The sequence below is a fragment of the Eretmochelys imbricata genome, chromosome 5 (assembly GCF_965152235.1).
Source record: "Eretmochelys imbricata isolate rEreImb1 chromosome 5, rEreImb1.hap1, whole genome shotgun sequence".
Classification (NCBI taxonomy): domain Eukaryota; kingdom Metazoa; phylum Chordata; order Testudines; family Cheloniidae; genus Eretmochelys; species Eretmochelys imbricata.
The window spans coordinates 1851960-1867040 of NC_135576.1; the positions used below are offsets into that span (position 1 = coordinate 1851960).

A 15081-nucleotide genomic window follows, 5' to 3' on the forward strand; every position below is an offset into this window, starting at 1 on the left:
CAAAGAAGCTCATAAGCACGGCCATACTGGGCCAGACCGAAGGTCCAACTAGCCCAGTATCCTGTCTCCCAACAGTGGCCAATGCCAGGTGCCCCAGAGGGAATGAACGGAACAGATAATCATCAAGTGATCCATCTACTGTCGCCCATTCTCAGCTTCCAGCAATCAGAGGCTAGGGACACCATCCCTGCCCATCCTGGCTAATAGCCATCGATGGACCTATCCTCCATGAACTTACCTAGTTCTTTTTTTAACTCTGTTATAGTCTTGGCCTTCACAACATCCTCTGGCAAGGAGTTCCACAGGCTGACTGTGCGTTGTGTGAAGAAATACTTCCTGTTGTTTGTTTTAAACCTGCTGCCTGTTAATTTCATTTGGTGACCCCTAGCTCTTGTGTTATGAGGAGTAAATAACACTTCCTTATTCACTTTCCCCACACCAGTCATGATTTTATAGACCTCTGTCACATCCCCCTTTAGTCGTCTCTTTTCCAAGCTGAAAAGTCCCAGTCTTTTTAATCTCTCCTCATACGGAAGCCGTTCTGTTAGGGGAAATCAACCTAGTTAGCATATGTGACTCCACTGAGAAGCGAGCACATCACGTACCAAGGGAGGATCCTTCAAGGTGGGCAGCTGGACAGTTTCAAGATAAGGGAAACAAAGGAGACAGGAACCAGCCCACGTGCCTGAAATAGCTGCTAATTCAGCGTTTTTGCAGGGGGAAGGTGGCTGCAGGGGACTGGCGATAGAGAAGGAGAAGGCCTGTTTATTGGTTTAGGCCCCCCCGAGGCACACAGGCAGGATGTTTTGCCCACAGTGTATAATCTTGGTGTAACCTGTAATCGGGGTCCCGTTCTGCTTAACAGAGTGGTACCACGCTCGAGCGTAATACACCTACAAACTCTGAGATACGCTGCAGTTTGTCTTTATTTGGTTGCCTCAGCCTAGAAACAAACTGTACGTGCCCTAACTGGAATAATTCGTAACAGTTCCATACCCCTAATCATTTTTTTGCCCTTTTCTGAACCTTTTTCAATTCCAATAGATCTTTTTTGAGATGGGGCGACCACATCCGCACACAGTATTCAAGTTGAGGGTGTCCCATGGATTTATATAGAGGCAACATGAGATTTTCTGTCTTATTATCTCTCCCTTTCTTAATGATGCCCAGCATTCTGTTCGCTTTTTTGACGGCCGCTGCACATGGAGTGGATGATTTCAGAGAACTCTCCACAGTGACTCCAAGGTCTCTTTCTTGAGAGCTAATTTAGACCCCATCATTTTATATATATATAGTTGGGATGATGTTTTCCAATGTGCATTACTTTGCATTTATCAACACTGAATTTCATCTGCCATTTTGTTGTCCAGTCGCCCAGTTTTGTGGGATCCATTTGTAGCTCTTTGCAGTCTGCCTGAGATGTAACTATCTTGAGTAGTTTTGTGTCATCTGCAGATTTTGCCACCTCACTGTTTACCCCTTTCTCCAGATCATTTATCTTTTCTCTCACTGCCCTTCACACCTCCGGATAGAGCCCCACAGAGACCGAACAGTGCAGAGCACACGGGATTATCGTTGAGGTGCGGCAGTTCACCATGGAAAACACGGTTACTCATGTAATACTTCCACAAAGTCTGTCAAAATGCTAAAGGGCAGAAAGCAGCCGAACGTCCCAGTATTACAGGAGCACTCATCTGACAGGGGTACAATTGCTACTTTTGCCTCTAACACAATTGTCACCAATGTCCACATCCTCTGTACTTACATGTGTCTGCAATACACACGCTTAGGCAAGGGGTCACTAACATGCCTATTTACTTGGCCTCCCCTGATCTGTTTCTGTCCACCTGTTGTCCGTTGTCTTGTACTTAGATTGTAAGCTCCATCTTTTTGTTCTGTGTTTGTACAGCACCTGGCACAGTGCAGGTTCTGGTCTCCGACTAGGGCTCCGAGATGCTACAGGAATACTCAGTTTTCCTGATGCTCAGTTTTCTTTGAGGGGAGTGAGCTATTAGCAGAACATCATTGCTAAGGTTTTTTCCTGTGCAGAGAGACTGAAAGAGGGGCATAATGCTGCGGTTTGTGTTGCCACTAACCCGCAGGAACAACACTGTCTGGCAGGCTGTGGCTTTTCTGCAGCACACGGAGAACTAGGGAGTCTACAAATACAAGCCCAGCCATGCAAACACTTGCTCCTGAGCAGCGCTTCCCACCCACCTCGGGGTAGGAGGGTTGATGCCTGCAAGAGCAGGCCCAAACTGCTCCTTAGGCAAGCTGATTTCCGTGGGCTAACATTTAATGTCAGGCTGTGACCTCCAGCCATCTCAGGGGTTCTGCACCTATATCTGAAGCCAAAAGAAAAGGCCCCAGCAGCCAGCAGTGACAGCTCTATTGATCAGAAAGTGCCTTTTTCCTGAGTCTGCTAAGCACAGCCTCCCCTCTGCGGCACAAATACATCCTTGCATCAAGGGTACTTCCTTCTGCAGGACAGCATGTCCTAGCCGCAGAACATTAACTTCTTTCTGAGCTTGCTAGGGAGTGATGTCCCGCTCTTGGCCCAATTTCAAACAGTCGGCCTGCCGCAGATTCCCACAGAAGAAACTTTTCTAAATGTGGAGAAAGGCAGGGGGTCAAGTCTGTAGAGAGGGTTATTTCTGCCTGACCTGACTTGAGAGGCAAAGTGACTGCATGTAAACTGGGCAGTGTTTCAAGGCCCTGTTTAAAAATTAATTTGTCACTGGGAGAGTTACAGACAATTCAGCACAAACGAGCTTTTCCTGTGTTTACATTTTGCAAGCTTCATTTCACCTGAAGTTGAGATATTTGTAGCTCTGTTTTTATTTAGCAAATAATGGCTTTTTGCATTCTTTTGGCTCAGTACGTCAGCAGTGCAACACACTGCCTCTGGTTACAATCCTGTCGGTTCACCTTTCCAATCACCCTGCGAGAAAGGAGGTCCTGACCACATTCCCTTTCGAGCATGAAGGACCTGATTACTGGAGCGAAACTATCTGAGAACAGGTGTGGGAAGGATTGAGCAGTATTTAGATACCCAAATATTCGGTGTCTCACAAATGCCTAGGACCAGCAGACACCTGGCCCCATCAGCCATGGAGAGCGCAAACAGAGGATGATGCATTCAGCTTCAACTCGCTCAGTTCTCCAGAAAAAGCAAGGAACTAAATGACGCTTGTCTGCACTCACCGTAAAGTGGAGCAGAGACCAGAGTAGATCTGAACATGGAAAGAAAGCTCTGTACGTGTGACACACGTAAATTCTGGGAGACGAGTGGTTAACTCTGAGCCAGGGCCAGATCCTGAGGCTCTCAGTGTCTGTCAGCAGCTCCACCTTTGTCCCTTTCCCCGTTCCGGTGGGGGTCACCAGGTGCTCTGTCCCGGACCCTCTCCTCTTTTCCATCTAACTTCAGAAGGAGGAGACGTCCCCTGATGGCACAGGTTCTCTCACCCCACACAGCGCTTCTCCCAGTCCCTCTGATCCTGCATCTTGGAACGCCTGCTGCCACCGCTAACTCACCACAGCCCAGGACTGAACTCTCCTCCCAACCTCTCTGACCTCTCCCCTTTCTCCATTACCCCGACAACTCCTCCATTCCTGCCATTGCTCACCCCGCCCCCCCCCTTAACTCCTTTCTTCTCCCCTCGCATCCAGGCCATGGCCAAATCCTGCTCCTTCTGCCACCTCCTCTTCTTACAATCCACCCATCGGCCTACCCACATGACTCATCCGCATGCTGTCAGCTGCCCTCGCCTCTGACGACAGCTCCTCCTCTTAGGCCTTTGTGAAATTCCGCCCAGAGTCACTCCAGGCCCTGCAGAATCATAGACTATCAGGGTTGGAAGGGACCTCAGGAGGTCATCTAGGCCAACCCCCTGCTCAAAACAGGACCAATCCCCAACTAAATCATCCCAGCCAGGGCTTTGTCAAGCCTGACCTGAAAAACTTCTAAGGAAGTTGATTCCACCACCTCCCTAGGGAACCCATTCCAGTGTTTCACCACCCTCACAGTGAAAAAGTTTTTCCTAATATCCAACCTAAACTTCCCCCACTGCAACTTGAGACCATTACTCCTTGTTCTGTCATCTGCTACCACTGAGAACAGTCAAGATCCATCCTCTTTGGAACCCCCTTTCAGGTAGTTGAAAGCAGCTATCAAATCCCCCTCACTCTTCTCTTCTGCAGACTAAATAACCCCAGTTCTCTCAGCCTCTCCTCATAAGTCATGTGTTCCAGTCCCCTAATCATTTTTGTTGCCCTCCGCTGGACTCTTTCCAATTTTTCCACATCCTTCTTGTAGTGTGGGGTCCCAAAATTGGAGACAGTACTCCAAAGGAGGCCTCACCAATGCCGAATAGAGGGGAATAATCATGTCCCTCGATCTGCTGGCAATGCCCCTACTTATACAGCCCAATATGCCATTAGCCTTCTTGGCAACAAGGGCACACTGTTGACTCCTATCCAGCTTCTTGTCCACTGTAACCCCTAGGTCCTTTTCTGCAGAATTGCGGCCTAGCCACTCGGTCCCTAATCTGTAGCGGCGCATGGGATTCTTCCGTCCTAAGTGCAGGACTCTGATTCCTGTCAGCCTGCTGCCTGCACACTGACCTCGCCGCTTCACCACTTCTCATTGCCAACAGCAGTTATCACCCCTGCCTTTGCCGCTTTCTGTGTCCCCAGTCCCACTCTGCCAATGACGCAGCCTTGACCCTCCTTTCCTCCTGTTCTTCCACACCCAGCTCTGCTCCTTCTGCCACGCCTGGAACAACCTCCCAAACACTTACCGGTGTAAAATCCCTAACGCCCTATGCCTGCAGCGTGACCTATGGAAAGCAGCACATTTACACTTCAGAGACAGCTGACCAGACCTGGAACTACCAGGCTGGGTGCCTGTCATTGCCCTGGTCCTTTGGCAGGAATGTTGCATGTCTTCCCTTGTGCTTCCTTTAGTTTGTGTTTTCACAGATTGCAGACAGACCTGTCCTACGTCTGTACAGTACCAAGCATGCCGCAGGATCTACTGTATTCTAATTAATCATGACTCTTCTTCTCATGGAAGCCGACGGCTAAATAAGGGCTGAGTAAAGACCCCAGGATTGGACCCTGGTGAACAGTAAGAAAGAAGCCCAGAAGAACAGGTTCCAGAATGGAGCCTGGGAAGCCACAGGCAGCCTGATCCTAGCCGCTGTCCTACTGAAACAAAATTAGTCTGTTGAAAAATAGAAGGGCAAAGGCATTTTGATACTGAGGTAGTTACAAGGCAATGCGAGTATCCAACAGATTCAACAAGACGTGCTGATCTACTGTGTCAAAGGTGGCTAAGAGACACTGCAACGGCACAGAAACGCGACGCCCATCGGCCGCCATCCGACAATCACTGCTGCCTCCCTGGGGGCTGACTCCAGCACGGTGTTTGAGACAGAAACTGCGCAAGCAGGAGTTGAGCAGATCCTCACTCCTGGCCGTGGGAGCGCCCAGCTCCCTACAGGTTCCAGGCATTTCACAGAATTCCTATGGCAACCCCAGCTCCATGACAAGAGGGGAAATCACCCCCAGACAAAGAGGGGTGCACTGTGTGAGAATCACTGGAATCCAAATATCTGTGGAGAGCCCTCCTGGCCAAGGGCCAGACTCACAGACCCCTCCATGTCCTGAGCCCTGTAGGCTCTGAGTAACAAAAAGCTGAGAAGGGAAATGACCTCAAGGTGCTGGGCCAGGTTCTCAGCTGGTGCAAATCAGGATAACACCCCTGCAGTTGGTGGAGCTCCACCCGCGAGCGATCTGCTCCCCTGTGTTTGCGATGAAGCCAGTGTTTGCAGCACTGTTTTATAAAGGAGAAAATTGTTGGCAAAGGTGCATCACATCACAGCGGAGCTGGTCTGGCTGGCGGGTTCAAACTGAAGTTCAAATGCCAAATAAGCAGCTGGCCAGCCAGAGTACTCCCATGATGGCTGAAGGTTAATCTGTGCTGGCGTGGTCACATCCCCCCGTGGCTGGAGCTGATTCAATGTACATACAAGTGTTCACGAGGCTTTTGTGGGCATTGCACCGGCTTGATGGGAACCAGTCTAATCTCGGTTTGTTTGTTATGATTCCAGTCTCATAACATTAAACTGCTGACAGTCTCCATGTCAGTGAAGGCCTGCTCTGAAACACTTGGACAGAAGCTGCTATTAAAAGCTAAATATCTGGGCTAAGCTAAATTCTCGTTTCCTTGAGCACACTCCCAAGCTGTTCTTCAAGCAAAATTGGATAAGGCACTGGCTAGCGTGTGTGAGCACATCTCCCTGTCGGGACAGTGCCCAGCCACTAGGACAGGCTGCTACACGCAGCAGCAGCCGAAAGGAGCTATGCGTTTAGCTCCCGGCAGAGGCCCTTGGGTCGGAATCCCCAGGAGTGATCCCTGCTGATGATTGTGGCATCCATGTGTGAGCAGATGCAGTTTGTTACAATTGTCAAGAAGTTTCCATCCCAAATTCGATCCGCAGCATTTTAATTAGTGGAGAGTTGGAGACTGTCCCCCTGGAGTGTAAATATCTATTTAGTGTGTTTAAATTTACCACTTGCTAAAAAAACCATCTCTGGTTATGAATGAGCATGTAATATTTTCCTCCAATGCAGGAGAGCCAGTCTAGCAGCCAGCAGAGAGCATCATGCAATTATCGAATGCTGTGCAGATAGACATTACTGCAGATATCTAGGAAGCCTGAAAGCGAGAAGGAAAAAATCAATGTTTATTTAAATGGAAAACCACAAAAGATATTTGGGAAAATGTTACTCGCAGGCTTCAAAGTGACTGTCACAAACAGTGGAGAAAAAGAGCACAGCAAATGAAAAGCCATGAAGCGAGGTCCTTGACACTATCAATTTAATGGCCTCGTTCTGGAGGATGGGACTTGTGAAAGGGGCTGCAGAAATCCATATGCTAATGTACTTTTTTAGCATTCTTCTTTTTCTCATTAGTCCCTTTTGATGCCCCCTCATTTGTCAGGAAGGAGGGTGGAGCACTCTGAAATGATGAACATGTCTGAAGGAGTGAAGACAAGTTAATCAGACTTACCACTAACACGAGGACATTCATTAGCCGATCAATGCTGGTCCGTTTAAAGGTTGTTTTCCCACAGTTCTGCATTAATTTGGTGTCTGGCCCTAGTAGATCAAACACAGCCATGATTTTAAGAACCTGGATCAATTCTAGAGCTGCTTCCCTTCAAGACGCCAAAGCACTTACAAACATACGTTAACCCTCACAACCCTCCTGTGAGGCAGGGTCACATTGGTCCCCTGGTGTTACAGATGGGGAAACTGAGGCACAGCAAGGTAACATGACTTGTCAGAGGTCATAGAGAGAGTCAAAAACAGACACCAGAATTCCTGACTCTTGCTCCCTGCTCTCTCTTACAGCCAGTGCACCCTCCCCTGTGGGTTTCATTTATTTTATGGAGAATAATGGATATTAGATCAGCAGTGACCCGCATTGTGCAATGTCACATATGTCTCCAGTGCTACAGAAATAATCCAAATCTCGCCCCCATTAAAATGTAGACTTCCCCCCCACACACACTAATACAGGAGACAATTCTGACACTCTGGCACAAGGGTGTAAACTGGAGCATAGTGTTTCTCTAAGCTAATCAGCTTGCCTTGGAGTTGGGACCTGCTCAGTACATGCTTGGAGAGATAAAGTAATTCAGTTGCACTAGCTCACTGTGCCCTCAAACAGAATCAGTATTTGAGGACTCTTCTCCCAGGTGGATGGGCTGAAATTTTTTCCCATGTTATTTGCTGATCCCAGCTCCGGGGGAAGAGAAGCTGCTCTTTATGTCAAAGAACCCCATCAAGGTGTGTTGAGATTTTGCAACATAGGGTTCATAGAATCATAGAATATCAGGGTTGGAAGGGACCTCAGGAGGTCATCTAGTCCAACCCCCTGCTCAAAGCAGGACCAATCCCCAATTAAATCATCCCAGCCAGGGCTTTGTCAAGCCTGACCTTAAAAACTTCTAAGGAAGGAGATTCTACCACTTCCCTAGGTAACGCATTCCAGTGTTCCACCACCCTCCTAGTGAAAAAGTTTTTCCTACTATCCAACCTAAACCTCCCCACTTCAACTTGAGACCATTACTCCTTGTCCTGTCCTCTTCTACCACTGAGAATAGTCTAGAACCATCCTCTCTGGAACCACCTCTCAGGTAGTTGAAAGCAGCTATCAAATCCCCCCTCATTCTTCTCTTCTGCAGACTAAACAATCCCAGTTCCCTCAGCCTCTCCTCATAAGTCATGTGTTCCAGACCCCTAATCATTTTTGTTGCCCTTCGCTGGACTCTCTCCAATTTATCCACATCCTTCTTGTAGTATGGGGCCCAAAACTGGACACTGTACTCCAGATGAGGCCTCACCAATGTTCACTATTCCTCTCTCTTGTGGACTGGTCTAGCAAACTTCCAGTTAAAATCCTGCACATAGTGAGTTTGTGATGTTCCTAGCTTGGGACTAAGAGGAAGGTTCAACGTTCCACTTGTGTTCTTGTACCCAGTAGAAACCAAGCTTCTAAAGGGGACAAAAGTGGTTCTTCTCTGCCCACTGGGAATTACATGCCCAACTGTTACAGTTTTTTCACTCTGCACCTCTGTGTATTCCACCTACCAGCATAAATAACGAGCCCAAAGCACCATTCTGTGTTCCTAATGGTGCAGCCCCTCAGCAGCATCTTCTCATTGTCCAGGGCAAATTTCTCCCCGTGGAGAGTAAGAGTCCCAGTGAACTTATCCAGTTTGTTATTCGGTGCCTCACATTTGATTTCACCTGCAAATAGAGATCAGACAATGAAAACCTTCCCGGGACTAGCTCCCCACTGGGCAGCACATACAACATCCTCAGCTGTGCCCTGGACAGGGGCCACATCAGGACCTTAGCTGTCCACCCGTATCACATTCTGCTGGATACTGCAAGCACTGCTCCACATGGAGTCTGCTCCTATCCTGCCTTCCCATGGCAATCCAGTTGTCTGCATTGAATTACTTTCATATTTAGGTTTGTCCTTTGCCATTGAACACAGGATGGTGCCCTGCCCTTTGAGGCCATTTCACATCCCTAGCTGATAAGTGCCACCAGCTCTCTCTCTCTCACCTGGCAGAACCCAACGGAGATGCCCTTCTCCTTGCCAACCCCTCAGTCACAAACTAGCCAGCTCCAGCACCCAGAACAGCATTGGTAGAGGCCTTCAACAAATACTGATGGACAGATGACCTGATGGACACTTCACAGCATGAAATAATCCCAAAGCAGCCTGAGAAGAAGTTGCAAGCAGCAGAGTGCGCTGGAGGGCAGTGGAACAGCTACATGCTGAGAACACACATACATGCAGACAACAATGTCGAGCAGAACCTCACACAGAAGACAACCCTGACCTGGCAAGCACGAGCTGCACCATTGCCTCCTGCAGCAGCCTTGCTAGTGAGCTGAAGGCCCACACTCGGCTAGACTTCCAAACTACGTCACAAGAGCAGCCATCACTGATGGAACAGACTAGGGACAACAGAGGAGATGATAGTGCAAACAAGGAACATACCTGATCAGGTTTCTTTAGAGGTACTGTAACTCTGCCCTTTACAACACTGGACTGGTGCAGTCTACACCACTTTGGATGCCCCACTGACAGTGTGACTACATACTGGCACCCAAAGAAATGAAGCAGGAAAGGGCTCATAAGATAAGCAAGGATAGCATCTGTGAAAAGGCAGGAAGAATTGCTGGGTGCAAAGGAATAAGCATGCTTCAATATAAGCCTTCTCTCCCCCACCCAACTCCCGCAAAGCGCAGAGTGACCTCCGCTTAACCAGGCCTTAGAGACAGGTATCTTCGCGTGCAGCAGGGGCTGGGAGCACTGTGTGCAGGTGGGATTGCTTTATCGAGGACTTTGTAGCCCAAAGGACCATGGCCATAATATGGGCTAGAAGGTGGGGAGTTTTCAAAGAAAGTGTGTGTGTGTAACAATCCCCGAAGCTCTAGCAGGGCTGCAGAGGACCCTCCATAAGGGGGAGAAGAGCTATTTTAAGAACTTAACTCCTGTGAGCTCATGGTTTCCTCACCCTGCCCTAAACACAGTCCCTTCAAGTTGTAGCAGGTCAGAACTTAATACCCTTTCATAGGGTATGGGGTTTGTTTATTAACAAATAAAGCTCAAACAACACACAAAATCCAGCTGAAGTCCTGTCTGCAAGCTTAGTTATTCCCAGAGTTCCCTCCCAAGGACTACTCATAGAATCATAGAATATCAGGGTTGGAAGGGACCCCAGAAGGTCATCTAGTCCAACCCCCTGCTCGAAGCAGGACCAATTCCCAGTTAAATCATCCCAGCCAGGGCTTTGTCAAGCCTGACCTTAAAAACCTCTAAGGAAGGAGATTCCACCACCTCCCTAGGTAACGCATTCCAGTGTTTCACCACCCTCATAGTGAAAAAGTTTTTCCTAATATCCAATCTAAACCTCCCCCACTGCAACTTGAGACCATTACTCCTCGTTCTGTCATCTGCTACCATTGAGAACAGTCTAGAGCCATCCCCTTTGGAACCCCCTTTCAGGTAGTTGAAAGCAGCTATCAAATCCCCCCTCATTCTTCTCTTCTGCAGACTAAACAATCCCAGCTCCCTCAGCCTCTCCTCATAAGTCATGTGTTCCAGACCCCTAATCATTTTTGTTGCCCTTCGCTGGACTCTCTCCAATTTATCCACATCCTTCTTGTAGTATGGGGCCCAAAACTGGACACAATACTCCAGATGAGGCCTCACCAATATCGAATAGAGGGGAATGATCACGTCCCTCGATCTGCTCGCTATGCCCCTACTTATACATCCCAAAATGCCATTGGCCTTCTTGGCAACAAGGGCACACTGCTGACTCATATCCAGCTTCTCATCCACTGTCACCCCTAGGTCCTTTTCCGCAGAACTGCTGCCGAGCCATTCGGCCCCTAGTCTGTAGCGGTGCATTGGATTCTTCCGTCCTAAGTGCAGGACTCTGCACTTATCCTTATTGAACCTCATCAGATTTCTCCTGGCCCAATCCTCCAATATGTCTAGGTCCTTCTGTATCCTATCCCTCCCCTCCAGCGTATCTACCACTCCTCCCAGTTTAGTATCATCCGCAAATTTGCTGAGAGTGCAATCCACACCATCCTCCAGATCATTTATGAAGATATTGAACAAAACCGGCCCCAGGACTGACCCCTGGGGCACTCCACTTGACACCGGCTGCCAACTAGACATGGAGCCATTGATCACTACCCGTTGAGCCCGACAATCTAGCCGGCTTTCTACCCACCTTATAGTGCATTCATCCAGCCCATACTTCCTTAACTTGCTGACAAGAATACTGAGGGAGACTGTGTCAAAAGCTTTGCTAAAGTCAAGAAACAATACATCCACTGCTTTCCCTTCATCCACAGAACCAGTAATCTCATCATAAAAGGCGATTAGATTAGTCAGGCATGACCTTCCCTTGGTGAATCCATGCTGGCTGTTCCTGATCACTTTCCTCTCATGCAAGTGCTTCAGGATTGATTCTTTGAGGACCTGCTCCATGATTTTTCCAGGGACTGAGGTGAGGCTGACTGGCCTGTAGTTCCCAGGATCCTCCTTCTTCCCTTTTTTAAAGATTGGCACTACATTAGCCTTTTTCCAGTCATCCGGGACTTCCCCCGTTCGCCATGAGTTTTCAAAGATAATGGCCAATGGCTCTGCAATCGCAGCCGCCAATTCCTTCAGTACTCTCGGATGCAACTCGTCCGGCCCCTTGGACTTGTGCACGTCCAACTTTTCTGAATAGTCCCTAACCACCTCTATCTCCACAGAGGGCTGGCCATCTCTTCCCCATGTTGTGACGCCCAGCGCAGCAGTCTGGGAGCTGACCTTGTTAGTGAAGACAGAGGCAAAAAAAGCATTGAGTACATTAGCTTTTTCCACATCCTCTGTCACTAGGTTGCCTCCCTCATTCAGTAAGGGGCCCACACTTTCCTTGGCTTTCTTCTTGTTGCCAATATACCTGAAGAAACCCTTCTTGTTACTCTTGACATCTCTTGCTAGCTGCAGCTCCAGGTGCTATTTGGCCTTCCTGATATCATTCCTACATGCCAGAGCAATATTTTTATACTCTTCCCTGGTCATATGTCCAACCTTCCACTTCTTGTAAGCTTCTTTTTTATGTTTAAGATCCGCTAGGATTTCACCGTTAAGCCAAGCTGGTCGCCTGCCATATTTACTATTCTTTCGACTCATCGGGATGGTTTGTCCCTGTAACCTCAACAGGGATTCCTTGAAATACAGCCAGCTCTCCTGGACTCCTTTCCCCTTCATGTTAGTCCCCAAGGGGATCCTGGCCATCCGTTCCCTGAGGGAGTCGAAGTCTGCTTTCCTGAAGTCCAGGGTCCGTATCCTGCTGCTTACCTTTCTTCCCTGCGTCAGGATCCTGAACTCAACCAACTCATGGTCACTGCCTCCCAGATTTCCATCCACTTTTGCTTCCCCCACTAATTCTACCCGGTTTGTGAGCAGCAGGTCAAGAAAAGCGCCCCCCCTAGTTGGCTCCTCTAGCACTTGCGCCAGGAAATTGTCCCCTACGCTTTCCAAAAACTTCCTGGATTGTCTATGCACCGCTGTATTGCTCTCCCAGCAGATATCAGGAAAATTAAAGTCACCCATGAGAATCAGGGCATGTGATCTAGCAGCTTCCGTGAGCTGCCGGAAGAAAGCCTCATCTACCTCATCCCCCTGGTCCGGTGGTCTATAGCAGACTCCCACCACTACATCCCTCTTGTTGCACACACTTCTAAACTTAAATCATCCCACACTCTTGATCCCCCTTTCTCTCTCAAGCAAGGAAGCTGGCCCTGCCTCCCTTATATCTAGGGAGGATAATGAGTCACTTGACACAGTGAGTCAAAACCACTGGTAGCCCTTTCCCAGCAGCACCATCATGTACTAGCAGAGTCAGGGTTCCAGCTAACGCTGTCAGCTGGGTACATTCACCTATTCAGTTTTCTTTCAGACTCTAATGAGCACAACTGGGAAATTAATGTCTGATGACCGTACGCGTGGCCATAATTAATAGTCAAGTGTCCCTCTTCGGCCCACTATATTTTAGTCTCTTCTGTTCCATCCCTTGAATCTCTTTGGAACCTGAAGGAAGACATGCTTGTTGCTGGCCGTGCAGCTGACCCACCAAATTCACGATGGCTAGAGGGGTGGATTCTGCTTCCATATTCTATAATTATCTCTCAATGTAAAATGTGCTCACCCACTACTCTAAGGCCCATCTGCAATTAGTATATGGTCCTGCTTTGAGCAGGGGGTTGGACTAGATGACCTCCTGAGGTCTCTTCCAACCCTGATATTCTATGATTCTATGAAAAACTATTATTCAAATCAACAGTTAGAACCAGTTAGTTCAGAAATGACTAAAGGATTAGAAAACATGCCAGCTAATGCCAGACTCCAAGAGCTCAATCTATTTAGTTTAACAAAGAGAAAGTTGACGTGACTTGATCTCATTCTGTAAGTACCTACATGGGAAATGAATATTTGATAACAGGCTCTTTAATCTAGGAGACAAAAGTCTAACAAGATCCTATTGCTGGAAGTTGAAGCTAGATAAATTCAGGCTGGAGATAAGGCACACATTTTTCATAGCGAGGGTCATTAACCATAGGAACAACTTACCAAGGGCCATGGTGGCTTCCCCATCATGGGCTATTTTTAAATCAAGATTGGATGTTTTTCTAAAAGATCTGCTCTATTTCAACCGCAGCTATTGGACTTGAAACAGGAATTAATTCAGGGCAGTGCAGTGGCCTGTGCTATGCACGAGCTCTGACTAGATGATCAGTGGTTCCTTCTAACCTTGGAATCTCTGAAAAGCCACACACACCTCTAAATCCCTAATTCTCGGGTAACCAGCTCTCTCCCACTACAACCTTCTCCCCACCCTCTTTACTCAAGAAGAGCCTGGGAGAAGCGAGAGGCTTTACAGGTGAACCAACAAGAGAAGTGAATTCTAGAGCTGAGGCTCCAGCACCAAGAACACCCTGACTAACATCCTCATGTTAAAACCAGGACGGTGTTAGGGTCATCTCCAGTAACTATGCTGTGTTGGTACTAACAGATGTACAGCTTGTAAGACCAGAAGAGACCTGTACAAGAGAGGCCATAATATCTCACCCAGTGATCTTGCATTGAGTACAATTACTGGTGGGAAGTTATTGGACACCCGCTGAATCCATTTTACCCAAAAGGTTTAAACCCCATGAAGCTCTGACCTGGCCAGCGGTAGCTAACTGATACCTGATTATTGTTTCCTCTCATGTTTCCGACTTCCCCAAGTCTAACAATAAATAAAGGTCTTCTTGTTGGAAAAATCCCCTGTACCTGACCCAGCACAGTACCAACAAACACCATGCTCTGGGCTAAGCATTTTGCTTCACTGCCCTTGTGAATTAGCCATCCCACCTTCTCCTCTCTTCCTGCCCCATGAAGCCCTTGCATGAAGGACTCCATAAAATATTTAATTCTTTTATAGAGGTTAGCTAGAGAAATGTGAGGTCAGGTCTAATCCCAGGCACTCTTCCCAGTACTTTTGCAAATATTAGTCACAAGAGGAAGTATTTTATTTTCACTTTAGATATCACAAATAGGGCCCCTTTTATTTAAAACAAAACTAGACTTTGTAAAAATTAAACATAAGGTAAGGGAACTTATATTGAGTAAGGGAACTCGTTGAGTCGAGTTATGCTCATTTAGAAAACGCAATTGTTTTGATCCTCGTTAGACAAACTGTCTGAGAAAGGAGTTCTCTAACTTAAAACGAAGATTTTGGTTTCCACATTGTTACACGCCATGGCCTCTTCAGTAAAATAAGGGTTTGAACCTCTCACTCAGAGAAGACCAGTCATTTACAGAGGGCTTCCCATTGCAGCAATAAAAGTATATGATCTACGAGAGCTCTGGAAATATGAAAGCCCAGAACCACAGGCCTCACTTGAGAGAAATCCAGTGAAAAGGTGTGGTCGCACAAC

At 47.7% G+C, this 15081-nt stretch overlaps 1 protein-coding gene across 1 annotated transcript in view; it reads right to left on the minus strand.

The window, feature by feature from the left end:
• Window positions 1-15081, minus strand: part of LOC144264768 (phospholipid-transporting ATPase ID-like) — a 123196-nt gene that overhangs the window by 43380 nt on the left and 64735 nt on the right. Inside the window, exons 10-11 of the mRNA XM_077816576.1 lie at window positions 8662-8820; window positions 7076-7164 (exon numbers count right to left, since the gene is read on the minus strand). Coding sequence (XP_077672702.1) covers window positions 7076-7164; window positions 8662-8820 — 248 coding nt within the window. The remainder of the gene's footprint in view (window positions 1-7075; window positions 7165-8661; window positions 8821-15081) is intronic.